Here is an 18697-nt window from a genome sequence, read left to right on the forward strand (position 1 = left end):
TTGCCGTAGACGTCCTCCTGCTGTGGACATTCCAGACTCCAGCAGTTGCTATCCGTCATCACTATCACCGCTCCCTCTCTCTCTTATTTTCCTCTATCCCTCTCTCCAGACCCAACTCGGTCGAGGCAGATGTGTGTCTAACATGAGTCTGGTCCTGCTCGAGGTTTCTGCCTGTTAAAGGAAGTTTTTTTCCTCGCGGCTGTAACTAGCTAAATACTGCGAGGTGCAATGCTCATGGTAGATTAAGATAAGATAGAGTCCGTCAGTAAGAGGGGACTTGATTGTGTCCTGTCTTGGTGTTGGGTCTCTGTTCATAATTTGACAGAGTGGTCTAGACCTGCTCTGTTTGTAAAAGCGTCTTGATATAATGTTTGTTGTGATTTGGTGCGATACAAATAAAAATGGATTGATTGATAAAAGATAACAATTTCAATCCAATATGGTCAACATGACTTGTGCAGGGTTCCTTTTAAGTGTATCGTACTTGATATCAGACAGCAGTTTCCATGAACCTTGCATACCTTTGCATGCAGCTCACAGAAGGGCACCATCGGTACATAGCTGAGGGGGGCAGGTAGAAGGAGGTGATGCATGTGACAGAGATACAGATTTTGAGTTTCTGCTGCATTTATTTATGTTTTGGTTACACATTTTTAGTTAAATTATTTGTGTCCATATTTAATCATCCAACTGGCACAGGAGAGCAGAGGCTTTTGATATCCAATAGTCACTGGTTCGCTTGGATGGAAGCATGACTGTCACAACGAAATTGGTTGAGTGACCTGAAACGAAACAGACAAATATCATCAAATCTAACTGACTATCAACTGCAGTACTTTTATGTTAAAGAGATTGCCCTTGACACTAAGCTCCATTAAGGGAGTAGGCATTAAGTCATGCGTTATACTACAAACAAAATGTGACAGCCCAGTGACCTAAAATGCTAAATTGAAAACAGTATGCATGTGTGGGTCCCTGCATGGATCTAGTATGTACCTGTGGTGGATAGAGTTCCTGCCCTGGCTGAGGTCTTGTACAGAGGAGAATGGTAGAGGTCCTGCTCAGGCAAATAGTTCTGCCCTGGCTCAAAATGCACCACTGGTAGCATACTGTTCATTTCTCTTGGTAATGCATCCTCAATCACCCTGTTGTTATCATCCCAGCGGCAAGAGTCCATGAACATGCCGTGCACCAGCACACCGTTCTCTGGCGCATGTAACTGTTTCCACAAATGAGAGGAATGAATGATAAATAAAGGAGTTATCACAGTCATCAATCCACTCTTTGGATTGCCATCTTCTGCGTTTCAGAGTAACTATATGTAGTAACTTGTAAAGTATGCTTTCACAATCAAGATTGTTTTGACACTTATTATCCTGGATGGGATGGAATCTGTCTATTTTAAAATATTTTAACAAAGCTTTTCAGGTGTCATTTCGTCTCTTGGAGAGAGTTGCAAAAGTGTTTGCATGATAACTAGTGTTTCCAGATTATTCAAGTAAGTGAGGTTACATCATATCCAGTACTAAAGTGCTAGTAAGACACTTACAGTAGAACATCTGAAGCAAAGACAAACATGTTCTTCTCCTGTCTGTCCAATAACTATGTAGCAATATCCAATTATCAGTTAGCCAAGCTTGGATAAAGACTGGAAATGGTATTAAAACCGTGAGTTAGCAAATCAGGCCTTGTCCAAAGTAACAAAGTTGGCATACCAGCACTTTAAAGCTCAGTATTGAGTTTGTGACTTCTTGACTTGACTCCATGAAGTCTCCTCTGATTGTTGTTATCCTAAGCTAAGCTAACTAGAGTCAGTAATTTACCTATTCACATTAAAAACAATGTTTCTTAAAAATGTACAAAAACTGATGGACTTCCACGGCAGCTGCAAAAATGGCGTAAGAGAAGTTCTCACATGACAATTAGGATTGAATTCCCCTTATAACTAGTCAAACTCATTGGGAACTTAAACTGGAGAGATGGATAAGGGTAAAATGATAATGCGTGACAGGCAGGTTGAAGGAAACTCCCCAGAAATCTGTACAGAATGTAGAGCTACACCAAAACCAGAACCACTTTGAGACCACTCAAAGGGCCTGATCTACTAAGATCCCAAATAACGAGCGCTAATTTGCGTGTGCAAATAATAATTTTGCACATGCTATTTCTGGGCGTGTTGCGGGTGATCTAGTACTATGTGCTATCGGCTGTCACCATGGAGAGTCTGAGAGAACAGAGTGGCCTTAAGTGATAAATGAAGTTTGAAGCCATGGAGTTGCAGATCTTTGTGGAGGAGGGAAATAAACACATCAGTGAACTCCAGCAGAGACATCTCAGCGTTAGAAACGCGATTTGGGAGGCCATCTGTGAAAAGGTGAAGGTCACTGACGCAGAGAGCAACTTTCGGGTGAACGTTTTTAATGCCTGATATCATCATCCAGCAACTGTCCCAAAGATTCACCAGCTTAAATGGAACTGGGAACATGTTTGAGGCAATTCACCCCAACACACTGCTGCAAGCACCAGATGAGGAGTTACACCAAGCTGCCTGGCGGATTAGTGAGCGCTCATTCTCCAAGTTAAAACTAACTAAAAACCCCTTGATGAGCACGATGGGACAGATTAGACTGAGTGGACATGTCATGTTATCTATTGAGAATGACAGATCAAAGAAAATGGACATACAGCGCATTGTGGACAAGTCCGCGGTGCTTAAAGGGGACATATCACGCTTTTTTCATCAATATATATTGGTCTAAGAGGTCCCAAAAACATGTATTTAAAGTTTATGCTCAAAAAAACACTTTGAAATCAGATTTTGGTCTGCCTGAAGAGTCCTTTTCTTCATTCCTCATCAGAACACTCTGTTTTCCCTCTGACCACGCCCCCTCCGGAAGTGGATGTGCCTCGGCTCTCCAGCACGTTGATCTAATGTTTACATGTTGGCTGAATATACACGGCTGCTCAGAGATCACGTTACTTCAACCCTCTGAATCTGATCCTGACGGAGAGGCGCCTGTAGCAGGACCTTTCTGAAGGATTGGTCATAGATTTAGTGTTTCTTGTTGTTTTATTTATCAGTATGTAGACGTGTGTCTTGGTACACAGCTACGAACATGTAGCTATGTGGCTATGCTAACTAGCGCTAGCACTTATCCATGATAAATCATCCACTAGATCTTCAAATCTGCAGACGTGGGGAGTAAAACCGACCTCTGCCAGAAAGGCAGCAGGACCTTTTCTGAAGGATTGGTCACAGATTTAGTGTTTCTTGTTGTTTTATTTGTCAGTATGTCGACGTGTGTCTTGGTACACAGCTACAGCTACAGCTATGAACATATAGCTATGTGGCTATGCTAATTAGCGCTAGCACTTATCCATGACAAATAAAAATCATCCACTATATCTTCAAATCTGCAGACGTGGGGAGTAAAACCAACCTTTGTGTTTATTAAGAAAGCCTACAACTAGCATGCCTCCCTCCTAAGCTCCTTGTTGGCACATATTTGTGCAGGTAATGAAAAACAGAGGAGGGATTCAGTATTATTTTATACAGTCTATGGGCTGAACAAGCTCCGAGCTCTGACTCCGTGACAGACCGGATATTGTTGTTACGTAACAAAAACACGGAAGTCTGAAACGGCTCGTTTCACACACATTTACAGAAAGGTGGAGAAATCAAAACAGGGGCAGAATGGATTTTTTTCATTCTTGGGGGGTTTGTAGACATGCCAGGGACACATATTTCAGGTAAAGAACCATTAAAAAGTCAATTTTGCATGATATGTCACCTTTAAGGCTCGTCCAAACAGTGGTGAGTAGGCCGAGTACTTCATATTGATTTTTTGTTTACATGTATAACAATTATATACTAAACTTTATATCTGTTGATACAGTGGCCTGCTGTGCTCTCATTAGTTGAAAAAGTTAAAGTGGGTGTCAGAATGATGCAGTCGCTGTCCGTGGTGCTGAACTGCTTTGAATTTTGTTCTCTTGGTTTGATTGACTAAAAAATGTAGTAATGCTTGTAAGCCCCACTGTTGGGGATATGTTGTAAAGCGATGTTACGATGTTATATATACAGTGACCACAGCCATGTGTGCCTAACGCTGTGCCAGTTTGCACCTGCCTTTCAAACCTGCTAAATATAGACGCAAAAATTTCTGCTTCAGGTTTGATAAATCACATTGCGTGTGCTAAATGATTAAATTTGCATCTCCTCCTCCCAGTATTTTGCGCGTTCTGATGATCTACATGTATTCTGCATATTCATGAAGGCAAACACGCTAAATGGATAGGGAGTGCTATTTTGCTCATTTGAAAGACGCAATCCTCGGTGCACCCGGTTAGTACATCTGCTTTGTGCGCGCTATCAAGTTTGCACGTGTTTTTATACACGCAAACCTTTAGTAGATCGGGCCCAAAGTGCTTTGACACTACTTCCTATTTCATGGTGAAAGGTGGGTGAACTTTGAGGCTTTGTTCATAGTTTAACATAGACTGGACTAGACCTGCTCTGTTTGTAAAAACGTATTGAGGTAACGTTTTGGCGCTATACAAATAAAGATTGATTGATATAAATACAATTTAAAAAATTACAAACACATAGGCATTAACTAAATATAAAATGCTACAGGTTGTGCGCCTGACTATTTCTTGGTTTGCCGCAGTTGGTAAATGGACCAGAGTATGGATGACTACAATTAATCGATTATCGATTAATTGATTGTTAAGAAATTACTCGAAACACGCATTTTTGTTATCAATTTTCCGTCACGTGGAACAAACATCATGTGGTCTCATATTACACTCAGCTATCAGGGAGGTGTTTTAAGTTTAAAGCATGTTTTGATGTGAATCAGCTGTTAAAGGTGTTGAGCACAGCGGAGACGCTCAGCTGGGGGCGGTGGCTTCGCGTCAGATCTCCACATGCGCTTCTTTAAAGAGGATCAATACAAAACTGCTGCAAACAACGACACAGACACGAAGGTTCACAACTATAAACAGGACATTTCCCACCTTTGGATACGAAATCAACAGACAGGTGGGAAATTCAGGTACGCTATGTTTGCAGACCAGCAACATCAGAGCCGTCTGAGCTTTTCTGCAGCTGGACTGATTATGACCCGGTTGCGCTCCCGGCTGACACCTGACCGTATACACATGTTTATTTTTCTCAATAAGAACGAGTAGACAGAAAACTGGACACTGTGAGTCTGAAGTAATTTTCTGTTAGTAGTCTCAGCCTTCACTTTATAAGATTATGTCCGCGTAGAATATTTTTATGAGCCTGATCGTTGATATTCTACGTGTCAAACATGTGCCCGTATTCAATCCTGTCAGTTATATGCATTTTGTTGCTGTAGAAAATACAATTTAGGGGGAAAACAACGTATTTGGCATTGTTTTTGACGTAAGAATAATAATGTTTTTTTTAATCAATTAATCGATAATTGATCGTTAACATTTCCAAAAATCGATCACGGAAAATACTTTAAATGTACATCCCTAGACCAGAGAGCTGAAACATTACATAATACCAACAATACACCTCTACATTACCTTGTCATCCATGTCCAGTTTAGTGTTGCATGGCACAGTGTGTGAAGCTTCACAAACTGCGGCCTGGTCTCTGTACACCGACATTACGTTGAAGCGGAAGTTGAGTTCATCAATGGGCAAATTATGGCACCTGGCATGATTCTGAAGCACTCCTACAGGTACACAGGAACATTTGAAACATGCCTCATCATGTTAGTGAAAAACAGTTACTAGTGTGGCCTGAGGATGTTTTTCAGAACGTCAAAGATGATCGCATCATTTTTAGTGCACTCAAAAAACAGGTTGAGTGCTCATTATCTGCTTTTCTGCTGTGGTTTACTAAAACAAGGATGTTATTTTTGTGCTGTGGTAATTTACCTGTAAGAAACCCCTGAGGAAAGAAGAATCCTGAGATCCAGAAAGATTTTGGCTGACCACTTGTGATCCAAGTCTAGCAGGAGAGAGGGAGAGTACAACAGAAAAAGAGAGCATTGTAATTTAGGTGGGTGTGTTTAAAATAAAATGACCATGTGATGTAAGTACAGGTCTACAGTTTATGGTGCATTGAAGTCATACGGTTACTTATGTACTTGAAAGTGACTCAATAATTGTGTTAACATGGAGCCTAATATTCCAGTTTGAATAGGTTTAAAAGCCCAATAAGAGTTCTCCTTAAAGATATCAGAATGGACAGGTCCAAACCTATTGAAATGTATATCTGTTGCAAGAGTGTAGTTGAAACCTTTTCAATAATTAACCAGGAGAAACTGTTAACCATGCAGACCAATTTCTTCCTAGCTACATTCATGCCCTTGGTCTTGACTTATTTGGAAACAGCATTGTTTTAAGCTGTTGTTTGACTAAGAGCTTCATAACAACAACTAAGAGGCTACCAATCACTTTATGAACTGAAGCAGCTCTCCTGTTTCTCCACTGTGTGTTTGTGTGTGTGTGCCAAGCGGCAACCTCCGGCCACGAGAATTGAAGCTAATGCGGAAGTGTTAAAAACTATAGTTTCTCAAGTGTTTGCTTGAGGCGGGCTCCGGAAGTACCGGAAAACACATACACACACATTGAAAAAAGGCGATCCTAACAGCAGCCTGTTTACAGCCTGGTACAAACGACGAGTGTAGTCTGGATAGCTCATTTCTCAATCGGCACACACTGTACGGGGGTCAATTTTTTCATAACGTTGCAGTTTCGAAGATATTAGGATTACAAGTTTTCCATTATGAGAGACACAGCAGACTTGATTGACAGGCAGGAACACTGTAGCTGTTGACTAGGAGGCTCAAAGCCTGCCTCTTTACCTCACATTTCCAATACAGGTCCCTCTGACGATTGGCTTCAAAACAGTGCTCCAGAAACAGATGGGTGACGTCACGGATACTATGTCATTGTTTATACAGTCTATGGTGTGTGCGCATGAAATTTAGTATCTGTGCAGCATACATGTTCAGACCACTCTTTTGGAAGATGTCCTGCCTCTGAGGAGCATGCACAATGCTCATGTGGGAATCATAATCATAAATACAGCAGATGCATTAGACCCACATATGTGTATTTGGATATAGTAAATATCGTTTTTTCTTATTCAGACCTGGATAAATGCAGTCCTTAGGGCCAGGTCTCTGACCCAGGAAGCCAAGGGTTTGAGAGAAGGGTAAGCAGAGTTTGCCCAGTGGTTAGGAACCTGGTTGTTTAGGAAGCTTGAGTATATGAGGTCCATCTCCTCTGACATCACCACCAGACCTGCTATTGCCTTTTGCAAAGTGATAAGGGACATCTGGAAAAAAAACACAGATCATACATCACAATAAGGCGGTGAAAAGTGGCTATGAAGATTGTTTATATAATGTTACAAAACATAAATCATCAACTTGTTCATTTATTGTTGTACAATCATAAATGTCACTGTTCTAATGGGTCAATGCTTCTAAAGTACACTTCATCAAAACATATGTGTCTGAAAAGTGACTTTAAATGAGTCCAGGTTCTGTATGTCACCCTGAGCACTTTCAGCAGGTTGTTGAATCGGTCTGCCTCTTGGCTTAGTACAGTTGTCAGTGAGTTAAGGCAGCCCTTTTCATCTGGGACAAACAGGGTTTCCAAGGCCTCATCCATGTTCAGACACTCTGCACAAAGAGAGGCATACATGTGTTGAAGCAGGTGGACAAACAATAACAGTTACATGTAGCACTTCTACAATAAGCTGGACCTCAAGGCCTGGTGCCAGCAAAATTGTACAGCATCCACAAGACCAAAAGAATCAGGTGGATTCACATAACCCCAAACCTCATTTTAAAGTTATGGGGGGGGGGGGGGGGGGCTGCGACTGCTGCAACGAGGACTACAGTCTCTGTATATGGGGCGGACGCTCAAACTGCTAGGACAAAATGCTTCGGAGGCGTTATCCAACAATGAAAATGTCATTAAGAAAGCAGACTAAGGGCGTGCTATTGGGATCGATTGATGTCGGGGTCTTGTCTCACTCTGTTGTGTCATCCAGGTGAAGTTTTTATGGCCACAGGAAGTGTAAATTTTAAGATGCAGAGGTCATCAAGAGCTCAAATTGAAGCTTACAAAGTTAGGCAGTTTTTATGAAATACAAATGAGGCAGTGACATTGACCATATAATGCTCTAAAGTCACCATTTCTCATGAGATTCATCCATCAGATGCTATTTTTATTGTCTTGTTGGATATTTTGTGGATGCGATTTTAAATCTAAAACCAGCAAGCACAATAATCTTATTTTGCTACATTCCCCAATGTGTCAGGATACTATGCCAAATTTCTGAATAGGATCACATAGAATGCAACAATAACACCTTATTTTCTGGATTTACATTATCATGCTATTATCATGCCTGAGGTGTAGACTAACTAGAAATACTAGTACTAGTAGAAATACTTTTTGAGACTCAACGTCAGAGATAGAATCCACAATGAATCATTTCATAAGATGTAAAAGGGTATTTGTCAGTTACAGGCTAGAAAGCTGAAAATTATTTTGCATTGAAAGAACTAAACAATGCTTTCAGGATATACTAGCAGAACACAAATATGCTATTAGAACTAGAATATGAACCACCCAATGACGAGACAATTATCTGGAATTCCATGACAGTGACCCAGCCACATTACAAGCATTTATCATTGAGCACATCCTTCCTTCTGTTAGGAACAGTAACAGATAGATAATATATGTAATATAATATAACCCAGGCTTAATGAAGATCTGGATCCTTATATTTTTGTAATGATGTTTAATTTAACCCTTTATTGACGATTGTTGCAAATTCTCCTCAAACCACTTCCGGTCTTGATGCAGCTGAGGTGGTGTATGTATCCCACTAATGCCTGTTGATGCATACCCAACACATACTGAGGAACATATTTGAGGCTTTGTGACCACTCTGACCATCTAGTGGTCAGAGTGAAAACTACACCCAGTGGACAAGGGCAGAAGTTCATGCCAGCTTATTGGTTGCTTCTACTGCTGATATATCAGGAAATAGAATAAATGTGACAAAAAGTGTGGGCGTTATTTGCAGATTTAGCTTTGATGCGTTTTTGCGACATTAGGCAATTAAGTCTGCATATGAATAATATTGCATTTAGGTGCAATATCGTATAAATTGGAATTTCTGTGCATATATTTCAAATGTTTTGATACATTTAGTGCGTAACTAATGTCTATAATTATTGTAAGATTTAAAGTGTTTTTTGTCAAGTGCATAGTAATGAAACATGTTTCCCTGTACAATGAAATGATTTGTTAGTCCACAATGAATGCAAAGTACAAGTAGCAGTATAAAAGGTATAAACTAGATAAATAATAAGTAAAGGAACTATGCAGAAATAGAAATATATACTATCTACAACTATATGTGCAGAGTAGGTGTGCAACATTAAAATATGTGTAAAACAGAATAAAAATTTCATGCTGGAATATAAATGTAAGTTCTGCCCTTTTTGTGTTAGCAGAACTAAATGGTGCATCAACATTCTATGGGAAGCGAGCTGCTGGACTTCAAACCAGGGTTCCACCAGTGACAATAGCGATGATGACTACAACAGCAGCATCAATAAAACAACCTACTGTACATACCTGAGACTGGAGGATTTGTTTCATTACAATTATGCCCAAATATGCCTAGTGTCGCTAATTTGCATGATACCTAAATCAATATCTATTGTATATGCTATATTCAAATGAACAATCTCCACTTAATTTAGCATCTGCTTCAATGCAAAAACACAAATAATACTTTTTTTTATAAATCATAAAAAAATCAGGCGGTTTTAAGGGGTGACTTTGCTGTTGAATTACCTGTTACCAGTGTATGTGTTTGCAATGTGTTGTTTTTATTTGTATGCCAAGAATACATAGGTTGTTTTTGGGTCCTAATGAATACAATTGTGGAGTATGTATTTGAATACATGTGTGTTTTGGCCATAGACTGTATAAAATATGGACGTAGTATCCGTGACGTCACCCATCTGTTTCTGAACGCTGTTTTGAAGCCAATCGGCAGCGGCAGCCATATTGCTTCTGTCAATCCAGTGTGACGTAAAGAGGCGGGCTTTGAGCCTCCTAGCCAATAGCTCCAGTTTTCCTGCAGTCAGCTGTGCCTCTCATTGGAAGACTAGTAATCTCAATATCTTTGAAATTGCCGAATTAGAAAAAAATTCACCCCCCTCACAGTGAGAGGACGTCGAGAAATGAGCTATTCAGACTACACTCATCTTTTGTACCAGGCTGTAAACATGTTTATTAATGCTGCAAAGATCGGCTTTTTCCCATTCATGTGTATGTGACTTCCAGTACTTCCGGAGCCAGCCTCAAGTGGATCCTCAATGAACTGCAGCTTTTAACACTTCCGCATTGGACTAACATTTTTAGACCGGAGGTTGCCGCTTGGTTTTGGCTTATACACTGTACATGCAGTACATACCTCAATGGGCTGGACAATGCCACCTGCTGGAGGTTTTATGTCTAAACATCTTCAGCAGGCCACAACACTACAGTATGCCCAAGTGAAACTTTCCTACTAGTTGTTCCACTTCCATGCCATGAGATTAAAGGTATTTTAAAAGAGAGTGCCAACATATTTTTCATACGAGAATTCCATACTACTCTAGTTTCCCATTTCAAGACTCCTTAGAAGATTTTTCTGACCATATTTGACGTAAAAATCCAAACAGCTAGATGTTTTCATGCTCAAATATTTGTCATAAGATTGTAGTTAGACACTGGAGTTCACAGAAATCAATCAAGATCAAACCCAGAGAACTCTATGTGCACAAATCAACATTCCTAAAGTGGACATGAACTATGTTAGGCTACATTAGGCTCCCTCTGACCTGCTCTCTGACACACAGCGGTGCGGTGTGTTGAGGTGTATTTATGTAACTATGTATGTACCAGGTAGCTTCAGGAGGATGGATTCAGCAAGCTCGCAGATGATGTCATCATCACTTTTAGCTCCATGACGGGCTGATGTGCGAGGGTTAACATCCAGTATGGTGTTTATAAGAGTCACAGTTTCTTGGCGCTGTCAAAACAAACACGTGACACACAAGCAGCAAGTAAACACACACATACTCTCTTTTCATATTTATTACCTGCACTCGGATTCTCTTCATAAGTGTCCAGAAAGCAAATATGTTCAACTTAGTTTAGTTGTGGTGACTGAAGGATACAGCATGACATTCACATCGCTTTAAAATACATCAAAATATTTGGTGGCTTCTATTAGCCTTTCTCTTAAGCAGAACAGTAGACCCTAATCATACAATCATATTGCCCCCCCACAGCGTTTCTTATGGAACCTGAATCTCAAGGTCTTCCCTTTAATTTTCCCTGATTCAAAAGTAACAGTTGCAATTCAAAGGCTGGCAGAGCAATATGCATATGGGGATTAAAACTGGGCTTTAGAGAGATTGAAATGAAACTTTTTCTCATTATCTTCTTCTTTTGGTTCTTACCTGGAAGGCCAAGTTGGCATTTTCATGCATGCCAAAAACTTCAGGATTATCTATGATAGGCAGACTTTCAATATATTCCTTAACCTCCTTCAGTTTATCTGTCTCTGGGGCAAAGTAGATTCCTTAAACACATCAGTGAGAAACGATTAATCCTCCAAACACATACAGAACATGAACATGCAGTGAAACAAAAAATATAAACAAAACACAACATATAGGGTCATCTGATGTCTCAAGAGTTTTGTTATTTTTCTGTGCCTTTTAAAATACAGTAACAAAGAAGGAGAGAGATACGGCAGGTGTTTGAGATTGAAAAATACCTGAGGGGGAGTAATTATAGGCAGGGGTCAATGTTTGAGGTGAGAAGAAGCATTTGAGGATTGTCCTTAGGCAGCGTTGGTCCCAAGCATCAGTCACTCTGCCTCCATATGTGATCTCACCTGTGGCGGACACAAAGCTCAAAAATGGTATTATGAGTATTTCTCTTTTACTGTGACAGATAAATGTCTGTCAGACTCAGATTATTTCAAGATTTGCATGATTAGCCACTTTTTGTATTGCTGGCTGGAACCAGCCTGTGCTGTCCCCATTGAGGCTTTGTGCTAGGAGGGACAAACACACTCTGACACCTTAAATGTTCCTCATGTGTCCCTCACAAGTGCCAGCCAGAGAGCTCTCTGTTTTTCTTCAGCAAAACTGTGGAACTCTCTGCTTAAGGACATTAAAACGGCGGGCTCTCTGGGTGTTTTTAAAAGTAAACTTAACTTTTTAATCTGGCTTTTAACCTGGAGTAATTTCCTTTTAGCCCTGGGCTGCATTATTACCCTTATGGCCATTGTTATAGCATCATTTTTATTCAATCGTATTCTATCTTCCTTATTATTTTATTGTATTTATTTTAATTTATTTTATTTATTTAATTAATTGGTTTTATTTATTCAATTTATTCAATTTTATTTTTATTTTTAAGTATTTCATACCACATTTCTCTATCTTGTTTTAGCCTTGTATCATTGTATCTGTTGCTGTTGTTTTCTGTCTCTGTCCTTTTGTGAAGCACTTTGGAGCTGCATGCTTGAAGGTATGAAAGATGCTTTATAAATAAAAATCTGTTTAGTTGAGTTGAGTTGAGTTGACTGGTACCCTAATGAGCCCTAAAATCTAATGTATTTCCCCAATTTTGGGAGCAGATTTAGGAAAATGCCTAAATAACCCTGCTACCACTTTTTATTGTGATGCTAGCCAACCTGTTTCCAAACTGGTAAAGTAACAAAATGATTAGCACTGGTAGTAACTGGTGCTTTTGTGTAATTTGTTTTGTTGCAGAAATCAAAGTTGTTTAGTTTATATAAGAGATTGTTTGGGTTTTCTTTTGGCTTCTTTTGCTCCCACTCGGTCAGATCTGCTCCCACTCGGTCAGATCATTCGGCACTTTGGTCTCAATTTCCACTGTTAGGCTGATGATACTCAGCTCTATCTCAGCACCTCACCATCCACCCAGCTTCCCCCTCAGTCTCTGGTCAACTGCGTTCACGCCATTAAAACCTGAATGACATCTAAACTCCTCAAACTCAACAGTAAAAAGACGGAGATCATGGTTGTGGCCCCCAAGCCACTGCTTGATCTCCTCCTCCATGTGGATGGCTGTTCCATCTCTCCATCTCCTGAAGTCCACAAAGTGGGTGTCATTCTTGACTCCACCCTCTCCTTCCATTCACACATCAAATCAGTCAAAAAGTCTGCTTTCTACCACCTTAGGATCATCTCCCGGCTGCGTCCATCTCTCTCCGATTCAGATGCCCAGACCCTCATCCATGCTTTCATAACCTCCCGGCTGGATTACTGCAATGGAGTCCTGTTCGGGGTACCCAGCAATGCCCAGGACAGGCTCCAATACGTGCAGAACTAAGCTGCCAGGGTTCTCACGCATACTAAGCCCTGGCGGCACATCACCCCCACTCTCATGCACCTCCACTGGCTCCCTGTTAAGTACCTTATCTCCTATAAACTCCTCCTCCTCACCTACAAATCCCTGCATGCCCTCGCCCCCTAATACCTGGCTGACCTCCTCCACCAACACACTCCATCCCAGAACCTAAGGTCTTCCGACCTGGGTCTCCTCTCCATCCCCCGGACAAAGCTGCGGACCTTTTGGGACAGAGCATTCAGTGTGACAGCCCCCACTCTGTGGAACTCTCTCCCTCCCGACATCCGCACCGCCCCAACCCTGGACAGCTTTAAAGAAGCAGTAAAAACGCACCTTTTCCTCAATGCCTTTCCCCATTAGATATCCCCACCTACCCCCCAGACCCCCTACCTGACCCTGTGAAGAGACCTTGGGTGTCTTCAAAGGCGCTATATAAATATAAGTTATTATTATTATTATTTATAGCCATGTGCTCCATATCCTGGAGTCAAACCCTGTAAGTAAGTGTAAGACTTTAGATGAGCCATCATGCAAAAATAAACCCTTATCTTTGTGTGTGGACCTCCATACCAGTAATGTAGATAAGAGCATCCCATGGGATGGTATCATCTTTGCAGTAGAGGTTGAGGTTGAGCAACGCATACTCCCTGTCACTGTCATTAAACTCATAGCGGATGTTCCAGCCCAGAGGACCAAACTTCTTCCGCTCCTGAATACATAAAAATAAAAAACATAGAAGACATACACGAGACTGTCACATACTGATGACAACAAAACCAAGAATAACTATGGCATGTGGAAAGCAAGAGAGGCAACATGTAAAAGCATTCAAGCAGTAATGAGCAGTCTCATGTTAGGTTTTAAAAGACAAAATGAAACCTGGATGATTGCATGGAAAAAGCAGACTCCAAAGACAATCTTTCGCCACGGGTGTCCCAGATCATGACCTTCAAAAAAACTGCTTGAGATTTCGGTGAAGGCACGTCGCATGTTTGCTCGCAGGCCTTTAGGAGGCTCATTAGTCACCTGGTAACAACAAAAAAAAGAGGCACTCATAGTATGATCATAGCTCAAATCATTGGATATTCTTTGATTCATGCTTTTCATTCAGGCAGTAAGTTACATACGTGAAGCACTTTTCTCTCACATGACAACCTGTGAATAATTCCATAAGATCTATTTTGTTGCTAACCATTAAAGCCAAGTGTTATCTAATAAGGTCCAAAGCAGATAGAACCTGATGCTGCAGACCTGCGGCTACAGGCTGAACCAAGGGTGATCACAATACCAGAATGTTGAACTTCGATACGATACCAGGAAAGATCAAATGATAGCAATAGCTGTTTTGGACAGAAAAATTAACTCCTGGGCACAAAGTGGACAACTTTGTTAACTTTGATTATCAACCTGCTCATGTTGCTGGTACACAGTCACTGAACATGGACTAATATTTAACGAACAGTTAAAAGTAGTTAGGGACCAGATGACATCACTATCTTTCTCCTCTGCTCTCTGCAACAACATGAACGTTATGTGTGTCTTGATTGGATACATGAGGGACCCAAAAGATGTCAGTATTTGCCGACCTATGAATCAAGAGATTTAGTGGTAGTGGATGTGATGGAGAGCGGAGCTGAGGCACACATAACAAGCAGGAAGCCTGAAGAGGCATTACATCAGCTGCAAACAGACCTTCCTGTATATTTGTGCAGTAGTGCGGTTGTGTTTATAAGTTCTTAATAGAAGAGCTAGGCGATATTGAAAAAGACGTAGTCACAATTACATTTTTCACATCAGTCGATGTTGATAATTATTACGATAAATATCAAATCATTAGGGATGCACCAAAATGAAAATTCTTGGCCGAAACAGAAAACCAAAAATGAGGAAACCAAGACCGAAAACCGAAAAAAATTAGTATGCCAATTCTTAGTAGGGAGAACGGGGACAGTTTTAACATTTCACTCCTTGGATTTGAGATTAAGCCATGTATTTACTGTTTGTGTTGCACAGGCATTTTATAGGCTCTTTATCCTCAAATGTGACTTTGAAAAAAACATCTTTTGTAAGTCCTCAAATAATTTATCTTAGAAGATGTATGCCACTTTGTCATGTTTTTTTTTTTTAAGTCAAAGGGAATATAACAACTGTTTAATACTCTAATGAAAGTAGGTTGTGAAGACAGAAAGGGTGAATGTTATGTATTTGTAAATGCACTGGCCACCCCTGCCTAAGTGACAGCCTCAGTTGGGCCACCCCGGTCAAAGAGCTCTGGACACGCCCCTGCCCCTAGGCCGCTTTGTTCTTCCTTTTCTGCGCTGTGCGCTTCTCAGTCTCCAAGCTGGTTCTCCGCATCCATCGTGGCCTGGATCATTTCTCATGCGTGCTGCTTTATTCCCACATCCAAGTTATGATCTTTATAAAGCGGATCAAGTACAGTCGCGATGCAGTGCTGAGGATCCGAATAGATCTCAGTGAAACATGCTGACAGACTCTGAGAGTTTACTTTTCATTGTTTTCACTCAGTGGTCTGCCTCAATCTCTTTGCTTAGAAGACACTTTAGTGCTGCAGTTAAATGAATTACGGATACTACAGATGCATCAGAGGAGCTGATCTCTTTAGTTAGCTGCTCAAAGGGGGCAAGAAGAGAGGGAATGTTCTCTATTAAGACCCACTGGTGTGAAGTGAATGTCACGGAGAACTCTTGATCTGCGCTGCAGGACTCGCTGTTGCACAAAGCAATCCAGGCGCGTTTTTTTGCTTACGACATCACAACATTGTTTCTGCCGTGTTGTTTCGGCGAAAAAAGTGTTTCGGCCGAAAACTGAAAATGCACTTTTGAGCCATTTTCGGCTGAAAATTTTTTGGTGGCAAAAATTTTCAATGCATCCCTAAAAATCGTTATTTCGTTTAAATTCAAACGTAGATTATTGGTCTTGAATGAAAGTTGAAGACGGTTGGTTAGTTTGTATCTGGATTTAGTTTTCTGATGAGCTTCTTGAATCCAACATTTTTGACGAAGCTTACAGGAAGCAGGTCTTTTTTGTAAGATGAGATTTTTGTGAAGTTTGTAGATTCTTATTTTTCTCAGGTTGAGATATTTTCCGTAGTTTGATTCAAATTTACAACAAAGATATATCAGAATGTACACTGTCCATCAGTTTATAGAGTATTGTTTTGAGAAGTGCACTCCCCTATAAGATTACTAAGGGTTAGGTGAGGACTGATATTGTTTCCCAAAGTGTAGTGAATACATCACAGTTATTCAGTGTTCAGTTGTCCTACGGTCGCGGTGGACATTTAGGTGTTTGAAATGCACAGCAGAAGTTGACTCCGTGGCTGTTCAGAGTTGTCTTCTTCTTGGTAAATGGTAAATGGTAAATGGACTTGTACTTATATAGCGCTTTTCTAGTCTGTCTGACCACTCAAAGCACTTTTACACTACTCGTCACATTCACCCATTCATACCCATTCACTCGCTGATGGTTGAGGCTGCTATGTAGTGAGGGACCATCAGTATTAACTAATTTCATTCGTTCACATTCACACACCTCTGAACAACAGAGGGAGCAATTTGGGGTTCAGTGTAATGCTCAAGGACACTTCGGCATGTGACTGCCGGAGCTGGGATAGAACCGCCAACCTTCAGATTGATAGACGACCGACTCTGAGCGACAGCCGCCCTGTTTGATTGGTTGGCACCTAGCGTTTACTGCACATTAGTGCCACCTTCATTTCCAGTGGTTGGGGGGTGTAAATACAGGTTCAAATATATACATTTTTTATCAAACATTTGTTATATTTATATTGAGAAACATTATATCACTATAATTATCAATTTATCGCCCAGCCCTACTTAATAGCATAACCGTTTTTAAAACAATCTAGAACAACTTTTCATTTTTGCGCATTTAAATTTTTTACTGGCACTCTCTCTCTTAACCTAGTTTTTATTTTGATTGGTCACCACTGCCGCTCTCTCAATTTCGCTCATTCGCAAAACCTTCTAGTTGAAGATATACGTATGGATCTGTTTATTTTTCAAAGGCCATGTTTTTTTTTTATACTATCAAACATAAAAAATTGATATTATATAGTTATAGAGCATGTGATATTGAAAAGTATCGAAGTATCAAAATTCTGACAACCTTAGTTGAATCAATATTAATCATTTTCAAGTCCCTAACGTGTACAGGAGCAGTTGTAATTTCAAAGGAGTTCAACAATGGTAGGACTATCCTTTAAAGTCAACAACAGAAATGACCAGACTGGAAGACCTTGAATTAGCTTATTTTCTATCTGACACAGTCACTTTTTAACCCCTGTGTTTGTGTGCAAATCAGTTTACCTTGACAGAGTTTTGGAGCACTGATACTGGGAATACTTTCGTAGGCATGGAACTAAGAAACAAACGGAAGTTCCCATGGATGGTTGTGTCTGCGGAAGAACAGAACACAACATATGACTGAGATCAAACTCATTGTCAAGGCTGTGCTATTTTCATGGACACAGACAATAAGACTTAAAGGGATATTTCAGTTTTTTTGGAAGTGGGGTCGTATGAGTTACAGTACATTAGTGCTCCTGTTAGCCACAATGCGTGCCGGTGAGCTTTTCCCCTTTAATGAGAAAATTCCCAGAGGACCGGCAGGTAAGCTAGGCTATTTTCTTTTAGGGTTCGGATCCTTCTTCTTATTGACTGAGTAAACCCATACGATCTCATTGTTGCACAAACTCCTGCAAGGCAAGACAGCCAGTGGCACATGAGGGCCACATGGTGGCAAGAAGTTGCAACATCTTTCATAAATTCTCTACTTTTCATGGCCAGTATTACATGATACAAATCTGTCAGTAGGTCGTGCAAACCAACACACAGGTAGCAGCTAAAACTGGGATGGACCATGCACATGGGGAGAAACTTCACAGACATTCTTTTCTCTAATAAATACATCTCACATAAAGAAATCAAAAGGTAGTCAGCCACATATCAGAAGGCTGTCAACAGGCTCTATTCTTGTTGATAATTGATTAGTGCTGGATTTTAGTGTTGTGGGATAATACCAGGCTCAGTAAAAGTCTTGATGAGTTCCTCCATGGCTAACATCCAGGAGACAGCCAGATGACAGTTCTGCAGAAAGACCCAGTTACCACTCTTGAGTGCTCCATGAATCAACTTCTCTGCTATCGGCCCCTGGCCTTGACCTAATGAGATGGACTCCACTCTAAGAGACAAAG

General features: G+C 40.6%; 1 protein-coding gene across 1 annotated transcript in view; it reads right to left on the reverse strand.

Moving 5' to 3' along the window:
* Positions 1 to 605: 605 nt before the first annotated feature.
* dnah6 (dynein, axonemal, heavy chain 6) overlaps positions 606 to 18697 on the reverse strand; it is a 112543-nt gene continuing 94451 nt past the window's right edge. Inside the window, 13 exon segments of the mRNA XM_034706214.1 lie at positions 606 to 782; positions 997 to 1219; positions 5563 to 5714; positions 5920 to 5992; positions 7142 to 7327; positions 7549 to 7676; positions 10972 to 11101; positions 11535 to 11656; positions 11855 to 11974; positions 14032 to 14170; positions 14341 to 14487; positions 17811 to 17899; positions 18524 to 18684. Of these exon segments, the coding sequence (XP_034562105.1) occupies positions 679 to 782; positions 997 to 1219; positions 5563 to 5714; positions 5920 to 5992; positions 7142 to 7327; positions 7549 to 7676; positions 10972 to 11101; positions 11535 to 11656; positions 11855 to 11974; positions 14032 to 14170; positions 14341 to 14487; positions 17811 to 17899; positions 18524 to 18684 (1774 nt within the window). The 3' untranslated portion in view covers positions 606 to 678.

This window comes from Notolabrus celidotus, chromosome 17 (assembly GCF_009762535.1).
Source record: "Notolabrus celidotus isolate fNotCel1 chromosome 17, fNotCel1.pri, whole genome shotgun sequence".
NCBI lineage: Eukaryota > Metazoa > Chordata > Actinopteri > Labriformes > Labridae > Notolabrus > Notolabrus celidotus.